General features: G+C 49.1%; 1 protein-coding gene across 9 annotated transcripts in view; it reads right to left on the bottom strand.

Annotated features, from left to right (window-relative positions):
• The window catches only part of LTBP1 (latent transforming growth factor beta binding protein 1), a 300,379-nt gene that overhangs the window by 171,001 nt on the left and 116,025 nt on the right, over positions 1-13,353 (bottom strand). For 5 of the 9 annotated variants that reach the window (XM_084900645.1, XM_084900647.1, XM_084900643.1 and 2 more), the window contains exon 5: positions 11,148-11,315. In XM_084900645.1, coding sequence (XP_084756771.1) covers positions 11,148-11,315 — 168 coding nt within the window. Of the gene's footprint in view, positions 1-11,147; positions 11,574-13,353 lie in introns of those variants that run through there. The other 4 variants (XM_084900650.1, XM_084900649.1, XM_084900651.1 and 1 more) reach the window with 2 other exon arrangements.

A 13,353-nucleotide genomic window follows, 5' to 3' on the forward strand; every position in this document is an offset into this window, starting at 1 on the left:
CGGTTGAGCACAAACCTATCTATTTACCAAGTACACAACGCTGGCATGCATGTTGCTATTTTTTTTTTTCTTTTCCATACACGTCATGGATTTCTGGGCACATGATGGGGCTCTCAGATGTTTCTGATTACCCTCTGTGTACACCCAATAAAACAGCTGGCCCGAGATGTTATTAATACAAGGAGATCCAAGGGGGTCATAAATCACCCTTCCTTCAGAAGGGGACAATGCGGTGGCGAGCAGTGACCTTGCTAAAGAAGACTTTCGTGAAGAAGGTTCCAGAAAAGGGCCGTGGTCTGCTTTTCTCACTGCAGAAGAGTTTCAGGTCCAGTTTCCCTCTTACCTCTTCTGGGGAAAATCTGATGAAAAGGCGGGCTGAGTTTTCACTCCAGGGAAGCTCAGAAAGTCCCCGTGATCCAGAACACCATTTTATGGATTCTGATGGGCACCTGAACTCCGGTCTCCGAGCGAAGGAATCTCTCAGGACTGCGTAAAACTGTCTCTTTTTTTCCACCAAATCTTACCCAAAGGCCAACCCTGCAGCCGTGCCAGCTTTTTTTTTTTTTTTTTTTCAGTCATTATTGCCCGAGTCTAAATTCAAGGTAACAGGGAGGAGCAGGAGGCCATTCCTTAAGCCCATACCCTTCCACTAAACAGAAAAAAAAAAAAAAATCGAGTTTTAATAAGTGCATCCATGACAGCACTCTTAAATTGGCAATGGAAGGGGATCTGTTTCTTCTCATTTTTCTGTGTGATAGAACTTTGGGGAATGAATCTCCAGCTTCCTCACTAGCGTTACCCTGCCCCATTTGGTAGTTATTTGATTTTCCTGGACTGCGGAGCACGAAGAGGACTGTGTGGCTGCCCTCAAAAACATTTTCACATCATCTGCGGTGTGAGTTCCAGGCGGCTTTTCCAGCAGTACACAGATGCGTTATTCCTTCTCCACTTGGAAAATCATATATGTATGATTTTATATATATCGAGATTATATATATCGAGATTAAAAGCTGATACAAATGTTCTACTTTTATACTAAGATGCCAAAGCCCCCAGCACATAAGCCAATAAATGCTGCGGGGAAATACTGTACCCCATAAATGTGATTTCAGTTTCTATTTTAAGTCCCGCCTCCGTCAGTGCACTCTAGCCTAGGAGCCCAGAGGTAAATTACGAAAAGGATAGCAAAGCGAAGCAAAGTGAAGCACAAAGCAGGAGCCTATGTTACAATCAGACAGCCCTGGAGATCCCCCCATCTATTCAAGATGATGACGCCTCCTCCTTCCCACAGCTTCTGCTCCCCAAAAGCGCCCCAGGTTTCAGGGCCCCCACCGTTACTGCACGAGCTCCTAGGTGAGCAAGGGAGCCCCAGCCAGGGGGTGCTGGATCCAAGGCCGAGGGACTGGGTGCTGTGACGTGTGTCTGCCCCGGGATCACTTAGTACCTGACAATAGTTTGTGCGCAGTCTACTCTGCCCAGAGCAAGGCTCGCTGAGCAGATAGAGAGCCTTCTGTGCTCTCGTAGCAGAGGACAAGGAGAGTGCATGGCGGAAACGTCCTGCTCGGTCAATCTTGCAGCTACGGTGCCGCCAGGATGAGTTCCAGAGGGGACCCCGGTCTCTGGTCTCCGTGGTGCACCAGGAGCGTACCCCACCCCCAACTCCAGGAGATGTAAGCTTCTCCCTTCCCCCGCTCTGATCCCGGGCCACAGGAGATGCAAATTAACAAGATATCCTCTTCGGAAGGGGAAAGATCTTCTTCAGATCAATCCAAGGCGCCCCAGGACGCCCTCAGCCTGCTGCTCCCCGGCTGCCATGGAACAGCCCTGAAAACTCATGGCAGCACCGATTCGTGATTCCTTGTACCCGGTGGAATCAGTGAGGCTGGGTCCCCAGCCCCGGCTGCCAGGACCGGCCAGGCGTCCACCTAAGCCAGACCCCCACGTGTCCCTGGCATGGCAATGACTGGTGGTCAGCGAGGAAGAGAGCCCCAGCACCGGCAGTGATGTTCGACATGGACCTTGAGGCTGAGATCCAGGCAGATCGCCGAACGGGGAGCAGCAATGCCAGGCGGCGGGAGCAGCCGAAGGGATGAAAAGGCGACTGCACTTCGCCGAGCATGGGAAGTGCTCTGCAGTCCGGGTCCAAAGGGTCATGTTCAGCTCCGGACAAAGTGCTACAGAGGTGGCCCGTATGTCCTCCTTTCCTGTGACCCCCCCCCCCTCCCCCCAAATACACTCTCAGATGGCATGTTACACCTGTGGTTTCAGGTGGCTAAGAATTCTGGGAGGAGCCACATCAGGAAAACTGTGTGCGCCTCCATCACACGGCCCCCCGCTTAGATAATATGCATTCAGCATCTCCAAGGCCAGGTCCAGAGCTGGCACAGGAGATGCCAGCAGGAAGCAGGCAGGTCCCTGTCCCCAGGCAGAGCGCGTGGAGTGGAAGAAACCAGTGTGAAAACACAGGGGAGGGAGGTTTGCTAGTGGGAGTGGTGCTCGCTGACTCCTGAAGCAGCAGTGGGTCACCACCCGGGCTGGGTGGGGGCAGTGCGCCCCCGGGCAGGGCAGCAGTGGGTACACTGGGGCCCTGGGGCAGTCAGTGCCCGCTGGTCTCCCTGGAAGCTCCGTTTGGCAGAAGCAGGGAGGAAGGGGCACAGCCACGGGGAAGGCCGGGGAGCCAAGGAGCAGCTAATCCTGAGGGCCCCGCAGGCCGGGCTAAGCAGTCTGGAGTTTTCCAAAGATCGGTCCATGTGCCGAGCCGACGGAGGAGGGAAGAATGTACACTTTGTGACATCGTGTTACAGACTCCAAGGGATTTTGAAAGGTCATTTATTCTAAGCCAGCCAGGACAGCCCGTTTGTGGAGTCCTGTCCACTCCCGAGACACGGGCCAGGGATGGCTTAAGAGGTTCAATCCATCACACGCGCCTTCCTCGCTGGGCAGACTGCTGAAGGCTCCTTTACCAAAGGCTGGTTTCTTCCAAACTGTCCTGACTGCAGACTTAGCCTCAGACGGCCTTACTTCCTCAACTTCAGGGAATCTTCCTCTTCGACCAAACAGGACCTCATTTTCTCCTAATTTTTGGCTCTTGGGGTCTAACCACTGCCCTCCTTGGCCCAATTAACCCCTGGAACCACCTTCCTATACAGCCCTCCTTCACTGGACACTCTCCCTTACACACACACACACACACACACACATACACACACACATACACATACACACACGCATACACACTTATATACACACACATGCAAACACACATGTATACACATATATACACACATGCAAACACACATATACATACACACACATGCAAACACACACATGCAAACACACACACATACACCTGCCCTCAGAAACAGGAACCAATTTTATTTCCCTTCCTTAAAAGAGAGTTCGAAACCAGTTTGGCTCAGTGGATAGAGCATCGGCCTGCGGACTGAAAGGTCCCAGGTTCGATTCCGGTCAAGGGCATGTACCTTGGTTGCGGGCACATCCCCAGTAGGGGGTGTGCAAGAGGCAGCTGATTGATGATTCTCTCTCATCAATGTTTCTAACTCTCTATCCCTCTCTCTGCTTCTCTGTAAAAAATCAATAAAATATATTTTTTTTAAAAAAGAGAGAGAGAAAGAGAGAGTCTGTACCCAGATCTGTCATAGGAAACTAGAGGTCCAGTGCATGAAATTCATGCACTGGGTGGGTGGGGGGCGTCCCTCAGCCCAGCCTGCACCCTCTCACAGTCCAAGAGCCCTCGGGGGATGTCAGACTACTGGCTTCGGCCTGCTCCCTGTGTGGGCCTAAGTTGGCAGTTGGACATTCTTAGTGCTGCTGCAGAGGCAGGAGAGGCTCCCACCACTGCCCTACACTCACCAACCATGACCCAATTGATGCATAATTGGGCCCAGGGAGGGATTGAGGCCGGGGAGGGATGAGGGAGGTTGACCAGTCAGGGAAGGATTGCAGAGAGCTCCACGGCAATGTCTGGCCTACCTCACTCAGTCCTGATCGACCGGACCCCAGCAGCAAGCTAACCTACTGGTTAGAGCATCTGACCCCTGGTGTTCAGTGCACATCATAGCGAACAATTGAGCAGCCTTAGCTTATCATTAGCATATTACACTTTGACTGGTTGAATGGCCAACTGGACGACCGGACACTTAGCATATTAGGCTTTTATTATATAGGATAATGTTGGGGAAAGAGGTGATCCAGCATTTTTAGTCATTCATTTCTTTACTGACATTCCCTACACTTTTTATTATCATAACCTAGATTCCTTCTGCAATCATTCCAGCACCTTTTTTTTTTCCCCAATGACTTGCTTGCCTCTATTTTCTGAGGTTCTTTATCAACAGATATTACACACAGGATATCCTGATATAATACAATATCAATACCCAAATAAAACCTAACCCAACAGGACATATCAGAAAAGTTTACATAAATTCTCCTAACACCAGCCTTTGGGAGATTCTCCACAGCTTAGATAACATAACCAGCACAGTCACAGAGCTCGGTTATAAAGTCTGTGACATTCCCTCCCAGAGCTCACTATTCACACCATTCAGGTCTCTGATCCGGGATTATCTCACCGGAGAGTCCTTCCTGGCCATCTGGAAGAGCAGTCCTCACCTTCCCACACCCCACTCTCTGTCCCTCTCTCAGTGCTACTTCTGCATAGCACTGATCCCTCCCTGACATTATATCATAGGGAAAGCTCCTCAGAATATATGTCTTGTAGCAATTAGTAATTACTACAGGCCCGGTGCATGGATTCATGCACCAGTGGGGTCCCTTAGCCTGGCCTGCACCTCGCAATCTGGGACCTCTTAGGGGATGTCGGACTGCCCGTTTTGGCCTGATTCCCCAGCAGTCCTGACATCCTCCAAGGGATGTAGGTAGTAGTGCATGAAGCAGCAGGCAGCTGGGGAGGAGCCTGGGCCACTTCCACTCAGCCCGGCCCCGCTGCACCTGCTGCCGCCACCACTCGGTGGCACTGCCCTAGAAGTAGGAGTGGCTCACGCTGCTGCAGCTGCACTTCCTGTTGTGAGCTCGGCAGTGTCTGGCACCCATTGGTCAGCAGAGCAGTGCTCCCATTGTGGGAGCGCACTGACCACCAGCAAGCAGCTTCTGTGTTGTGTGTCTGCCCCCTGGTGGTTAGTGAGCATCATAGCTACCAGCCTGCTTGCCAGTGGTCCAGTCATCCAGTCACTCAGGCTTTTATATATATATATATATAGATGGTCAAATACAGGTAACATAAAATTGACTATCGTGAGCATTTCCAAGTATCTAAAGTGTTAAGCACATTTGGACTGCTGTTGCATTCGATCTCCATGCCTTTCTCATCTTGTAAAACTGAAACTCTGTGCCCATTAAAATGATTCTCTATCTCCACCCTTTCACCAAGCCCTGGCAACCACCACTTTCTCCCTCTATGAATCTGACCGCTCCAGGGAACTCGTACCAGTGAAATCATACAGTATTTGTTTTATGTGGCTGACTCATTTCACTCAGCATAAGATTCATATATGGTGATTCATACAAGATTCATACATGTTCTATAGCCGCATGACATTTTTTAATGTTGCATGTTCAAGTACTTTGTCTATTTTGTTCATCGCTATATTTCTAATGCCTAAACCAGTGGTAGGCAAACTGCGGCTCGTGAGCCACATGCGGCTCTTTGGCCCCTTGAGTGTGGCTCTTCCACAAAATACCATGGCCTGGGTGAGTCTGTTTTGAAGAAGTGGCATTAGAAGAAGTTTAAGTTTAAAAAATTTGGCTCTCCAAAGGAATTTCAATCGTCGTCCTGTTGATATTTGGCTCTGTGGACTAATCAGTTTGCCGACCACTGGCCTACACCAATCCTGGGCACAGAGCAGGTGCTCAATTAAAATACGGCACATGAACCAGTGTTCCTAATACCAGCCTTTGTCTGGGTGCTCCACAGCTTCAATGAAATAAAAAAGGACATGCCTTACATTATGACATTTATTCAGTATTAGAAACATGAAATCATTTGAAACCATCCTACGTGGGAGTGATCTGACAGCTTCTCACGCATCCTTGGCCGCCCAAATGAAAGGCAACCGCTTTCTTTCAGCATGGCACTGGACCGTCTTTAAACAGCACGAAACCTGTAGCCATGCATTACGGGCGGAATATATGCCCCCGTTCATCAAAAAGCGACATGTTGGTATTGGATTGGTTTCCGAGCTGGATAAACATCAAGGGATCCCAACAATGACAACTGGCAGACGACGAAAGATTCAGTGTCTGAAAGAGGTTGCCAGGGGAAAAAAAATCTCGGTGCCTCCCCCTCCTGGGGCAGGGCTGATTTATTTAATGCCTCGTGGTGAGAGAATGTGCTCCCTCCTCAGGAGAGCCTACATAATGAGCGGGCGACATAGCCCCATCAAAGGCCGGAGGATTAGGCCTACAGGGAGGTCCGAGCAGAGCAGCACACCAACCTCAGGGCGGTTCAAAGAGCCTACAGGCTGTCACCGTTACTCCTGGCTATTCAGAAGCTACGACTATCAAAACACTAGTTTCCTACCTTAAACACACAACATCCCTCTTCCCTCCCCCCCGCCCCCCCAAAAATGATAAATGTCCATGTCCCCTTCCCAGAGGACGTTATTAAGGCCCACAGGAGCAAAGCCCTAATTCCTAAGTGTGCCATCAATCAAAGCCCTTCCTAGCCCCACCCCAGTCTACTTTCCTGGACTTGTCTTCTGTCACTCCCTTTCATTCTTTCTGTATTTAAGGGAAACTACTGCCGATTCCCAGAAACCACCTGTGCCTTCTTGTCTCCACGCCTAATTCTGATGGGTAAATCCTTCCCACATCAACTTTACCTCTCCCTTCCCTCTACTTCCCGCCCACGTTTATATTGGAACCTATCGATGTTTCAAGTTGAATGCCCCCGCCCTTCCATCTCCAACCAGCAACATGCATCCCCCCTAGCCGATCTGCTCAGCAGCTGGGGGTGGCCAGGTTTCTACCTTGAATTAAGGTTATTTACGTCCACTGGGCTCCCGCCACTACCTCCTGCTCTGAGAGGGCAGCTGTAGGATCTGCTTCTCTGGGAAAATCAAAGACAGTGTTTTATATGTAATCACTCAATATGTGGTCCCAGGAATGTGGACTCTTGGACAGGAAAGCTGATTTAAAGTCACCTTGAAGCAAACCATGAAAGCCATGGCCTGCATACCTGCAAAATGTGATACTACCATTTACTTTTTTCCAGGGGGAATAAAGCATCCAATAAAGCAACATATGGGAACTTACTTTCTAAATGATCGAATTAATTATGCAGTTGGTGCTAATGGAATGCAAGTCTCAGCTAACCCCTCAGAGAAACCACCCTACAAGCCAAATGTGTTATTTTAGCAATCCCAATGGCTTTTCAATGCCTCTGCAAATAACTTCTGCCAAGGGACAGTATTATTTTATTTGAAATACTCTAGTTGTGACAACATGAATTCCAATGCCCTGCTTATTAGAGGAACTTACGATTCTATAAACAACTTAAAAATACCAGAAGGTCATCTTCCCTCTATCTGTATGGAATGGGAAGAATCCACTAAAGCAACAACAGTTAACCTGCTGGCCCACCCAACTGGGGACATGTTTCCATTTTTTAAAAAGGCAAAGGCAGGGAGAGCAAGAAGGCAACGCTCAGAATGCCACACACACACAGTTATTGTAATTAAAAACCTGCTTCTATTATAGGAAATACCACTTAGTGTAAATATTCTGTTACATCATACTAATCCTGACTTTATCCTAAAATCTCTGAGTACTTCCCTTGGATGTCATCCTCATTCGGGCCTCACTTTTAAAGTCACGTCAAGTGTACTTAAGATTTCCCCAACTGAAGACTCAAAAATAGAGAGCGTGTGCTTAAGAGTAATGAAGAACGCACCTGCCTCTTACCTCTCAACAGCTTACCATCATTGGGGGCCGGAAACACCACCACAGAAAACGCGGGACAGAAGGAGAAGACTAACATCCCCCTGTGCCTGCGACAGAACCCCCCTCTGCAGACCTGTTACCCCTGCACCGCGCAGCTGAGAGGCATGGGCCCAAGAAGACAGAAACCCAGAATGTGCCTGAGGGCTTGATGAAGCCAGATCTGAACCCAAGGCTGTTGGCCTCTCAGTTGTTTGTTTTCTGTTATAGCACTGAGCCTTCCCACACACTCAACCCTCCTCTAGGCCTTTCACCTTGACCCTCCTATTCTTTAAAACACACACACACACACACACACACACACACACACACACACACCTGGAAATCACCATGTACATTCAAAGGGAGTTCTGCTGTTCAGATGACCAAAATGGATTCTTCCATTAAGGTGCCTTGACTATGAAGTCCATATGGTTTCCCAGTATTATTTTGACTTCTTGGAACAGGGGCCAGCAAACTATGGCACTCAAACCAAACGTGGCCAATGGCCTGTGTTTGCAACAGCCACACCCGTTCTCGAACACACTGTCTACAGCTGCTCTCATGACCAGGGACAGGGTTGAGTGGTTGAGACACAAACTGTATGGCCTGAGAGGTCTAAAATATTTACCATCTGGCACTTTCCAGGAAGGTTTTGCCAGCCCCCATCTTTTATTACTGAAGACAATAGCTAGCAAATTCTGGGAGGCCAAGGAGTATAGCTAACAAGTTACAGTAAATTTTGGGTTTTCCTCACACTGTACTATTTTTCCATATACACATATCCTATGTGTAAAAAGATTTAATATACTGTAAACAAATATATGTATAGAGAAAAGCAATAAATTTTAAAAACCACTTTTTCTATGTAACTAGGAAAAGGTATATTAAGTCAGTAAAGTCCACAAAGATATCGTGTATGTCTGAAAAACGGATTTGTAAAATTTTCTGTTTGAAGAATCATAATCTATAAATTTTACAAAATTGCCAGTCTTAAAAAAATAATAAAACTTGTCTCTCAAATTACCCAGTATGTGAATTAAAATGTAAAGAGACAAGAGACAGCTCAGGATATAAATGAAATAGTTCCCATGATTTCCAATGTGCAACTGTTCCTTACTACCACCCCCATCCTCTTTTATTTTATTTTCCTTTTATTCAACCACTCTGCCAATCCTTTTGTGACAGAGTTTGAGTGCTGGTTTTGAAATAGGTCTGTAAATAATCCCTCTGCATTTCACATTTTGAACAGGTTACGTGTATTCTGTTCCTAAACATTTGCTCAGATGCCAGAGGAGGGAAGCATTCGGCGTGTTTTAACAAGCAGACTTCCTCCGTTTCTCAAAGTCTTTAAATATTTAGTTTCAAAATGAATACGCTGCGAGCCAAAAAAATTACCACCCATCCGATTACTTTGTCATCCCCACTGTAAGGATTTATGAAAAAATGTAAGGAGATGGGGGAGCAGGCGTTGTTGGCGATCGGGGAGGGAAAGCAACCAGAGGAAGGAAAACAATCAAGAAAAGCAAAAGTGAGAAAAGCCATTCCACCCAAGACAACCTGCTTGGAATTATCTTTTCCCCTTGCCTCCTTGTCTATAACCCTCTGGGGGGGAAAGAAAAAAAAAAAAAAGCCTGAAAATAATATAATGTATTCCCCTTTCAAAGGCGTAAGATTTGAGAGGTGCACTGGATTTCAGAGGTCACTACCCCTCAGCCATTTCTTTTCTGGATGAGACACACGGAGGTTCGGAAATCTGAACTGTCACGTCCTGCGGATTAGCTGGTCATTAGTGGCAGGACAAGGACCAGAATCCGGTTTCCTGATCATCAGGTCAGCACACTTCCCATTGCGCTTGGCCCTCTGCCCTGCTCGGCGGTAATGTGCCATTTGGCACCTGACAGCTAAATTCTTTTAAAAATACGCCTAAGGCACCCCTGCCGTGGCCAGGAAACTCACAATACCTTCTTAAATAGTATCTATGGCGCACGCTTGCCCCCAGTACAGACGAACCACAACCGAGTTAGACCTCAGAAGGGTTAGGAGTCGCCATGAAGCAGAATAATCCAGGAGCAAGGAAGGACTTCGAGCGGCTTCCCTGTGGTCAGTCTGGATGGAAATCAGTTTGAAATAGACACCCCCCCCCCCCACTTCTCTTACCCCTTGAGACATACACTCCCAAGACTAAACAGCAATATTCCATAAAAAGACCAGATCTAGCCAGTGTTATTATCTGTCTGACATTTGGGTTATTCTTGTGAGTAACTCCTAAAGTAACGTGGGTGTCTGTGATTATTTGAGCACACATGGCAAACCATAATTGGTCAAGAAAATAATAAAAGACATTTTTCCATGACAAAAATACTGTATTGAATGACAACCTGGCAGGGTGACAGCATTCGGTGGACCGCAATACTTTCTCCACTTTCAAGAAAGTAAAAAAGAAACAAAAATTTTTTTTAAAAAAAAGTTAAAAGCCTTTTTTTGCAGTCAGTCATGACTATGTTCCATATTTAAATTATTTATGAAATATTAAAAGGTTTCCAATGCTGACAGTAATCCACTAGCATATATCCCCCCCCCCCCAAAAAAAAAAAAAATCTATGTCCCATGTCAATGTATAATTCAGGCTTTTGACAGAGAGCAGAAACGTGGCCAGAGATGCAGTATGTGTCCCTTCCTACACGGTGGTAAAACAACTGTTAACCTTTCTTTGGGACATATCTGTGGTGTCCAAATTTAAATGTAATCACCACCTTCCACGCGTCACAACAGGAGTCACAGCTAACAGAAACCCTGTGTGTCAGGGAGAAGATAAGGTCTGAAGTCACTCAGCGCAAGCTGTGGTCCTCATCGCAAACTATTTCCTTCCGTCCAGCCGATCCGTCCCCATCATCCCACGGCTGCCTCCGTGATAAGCAGTCAGGGGTGATACCCTCTAAGTATTTCTCTAAGAAGCCAATAACCAGTCTAAAAATCCTTCCAAAAGCAATTTAAAAGGTCTCTTGGGGAAAGAAAAAAAGAGAGAGAGAGAGAAGCATATTTCAACTCATAGAAACCCATTCAAACAGAGAGCCGTGTGTGTATGGGCAGGGGTTGGGGGTTGGGGGGGGGGGGGGTATCTAAATGCTACGATCTCATCAAACTATTCGGAAAGGACAGGCAGGCAGGGACCGGGAGGCACTCACCCACTCGGAAGTTCGTGGCCGTCAGGGTGTCGGCAGCATGGCCATTCTCACTAATGAGAGTGGTGGTGTTCCCCTTCTCGCAGCTGTTCTGACAGCTGCCCTTGGTGCAGGTCACTTTACAGATGCTCGGAGTAAAGACCACCTTGATGCGGCCAGTGTGGTTACTCACTAGGAGCGGAGGCAGGGAGAAAAAGAACAACAAACACATCAGCTTAGTATCCATGAACTTGCCTCGGGAGGTTTCAAAAAAAAAATAAAAAAAAATTTTAAAAGGTGGAAAAAAAAAAAAAGAAAGAAAGGAAAGGAAAGGGGCGCAAGGGGGAAAGAAAGAGAGAGAGAGAGAGCCCACAGCCCGACAGGTCTAAGGAAGGAGGGAAGCCGTCCGTGCTCGCCGCTCTGGATCCAGTGGTGTCTCTGAAACAGGAGTAGGAAGCTTAGCAAACAGAACTCTGGGATGCGCTCCAAAACCACATTTGAAGTCGAGTCACTGGAGTGGGATTACTAACCACAATGCTGCACTTTATTCGCGGGCAGACAAAGAGCAGCTCGGAGGGCACGGCGGATGAAAGAGCCAACCCTGACAGGCAGCTGTAAGGCAAGGGGCTTGGCCGCGCACCTCGCGGTGAATAAGCGCCTGTGTCCTCGCCGCCGCGCATACTTTCCCCGTGTCTCCACGTATGAAGTCACCGTGGCGGCCCGACCCCTGGAAATGTGTGAGGCATGCGGCATGTCTGAAAACATCTGTCTCGGATCTCCTGGCACCGCCGGCCGCCGTGAGCGGAGCCCGTGACGCAGCTGCGGGAGCCGGCGTTTTCGCGGCTCCGGCCCGAACGCAGGCGGCCGTATATTTTGTTTGACGGCGAGCGGGGTCCGGCTCGGGGAAGGGGGAGGCCGGCGCGCAGGGCTGCATGGCCCGCAACGCCACCCTGGAGCTCTGGCTGCTGCACCCGCACAGCCCTCCATGAATCCAACGCTGCCACGCAGCTGCACAGATGCATACAACGGGCACGGATCGCACCGTCAGGTTCAAGGCTGGAGCCCCGGCTCAGCCCGGTGTGACTCTGGACCTGTCATTTCTCCTTTCCTCTAAGACAGGGGAGAACTGGGACCGATGCTTCCTAGCCAGTTGTAGCTTTCCACGTCCCTATCGGGGGGGGGGGGGTCAGTAAGCTATGCCCCCCCCCCCCCCCCCCCCCCCCCCCCCGGATCAAAATCTGGCCCGCTGCCTGCTTTTGTAAATAAAGTTTTACTGGAACACGCCCACACTCATTCACGCATGCATTGTCTACGGCCGCTCCTGGCCTGGAACAGAGGAGCCGCCCAGAGATCGTATGGCCTCCCCCGGAGCCGCTGTTCACAGCCAAGTCCCACTACGAACTCTCCGGCAAAGTGTGATACCCAAACCCTTTTCGGACTTAGTTCTCCGACTGTGGCCGCCAGGCTTCTCTCTCTCCTGGAGCCCAGGCAGAATGCAAAGACGGTGGCAGCGGCCGGAGACCGTTGGTTCCTTTGTGGAGGCATCAGGGCCAGTGGGAATCAGTGCCCATCCTGTGGCCCCTGGGTCCTTCCTCTGCCCTCCCCCTGCCCACCAGAGGCAGGTCTCCCCTTATCCTGCCTTTATGTGGCCAGGATCATACTTTCAGAAAGTCATCGAAGAGGCCTCCATAGACAGGCCCACATAAACGGTGGTCAACATCGGAGTTTGGAAACAAAGAGCCTTAACCAAATAAGCCGCTAGAATTCCCAGGCCGGAATGGGGGCCCCAAGGTCCTCGGACACAACCGTGATGGAACCGAGTCTACTGATAGGGAGCTCGCTCTCCGCTAAGCTGGCACAGTTAGTGACGAGCAGTTCCTGGCAAGCGCTCCTGCTTCTGGAGCTGAGTGTGTCCTCACCGCCGGCTGCGCCCTCTAGTCCTAATTCAGCTGCCCGGGGCTCACTGTCCGATGCCCCTTCCACATGGCAGGCCTTCAAGTTCGCAAAGAAAACTGCCGTGGAAACAGAGAAGGCTGGAGTTAGGTAGAAACCTTCCTCTCAAGGGCCAAATAATAACTACGTCAGGGTTCCGGGCCTAAAGGACTCTGCTGCAACGATTCAAAGCTGCAGTGGTCACAGGAAAGCAGCCTATCAGGAACAACATGTAAATGAGTGGGGGCAGCTGCGTTCCAATAAAACTTTATTGAAAGAAAACAGTTTGCCGACCCCT

This window comes from Pipistrellus hanaki (genome assembly GCF_964339955.1).
Source record: "Pipistrellus hanaki genome assembly, chromosome: 12".
NCBI lineage: Eukaryota > Metazoa > Chordata > Mammalia > Chiroptera > Vespertilionidae > Pipistrellus > Pipistrellus hanaki.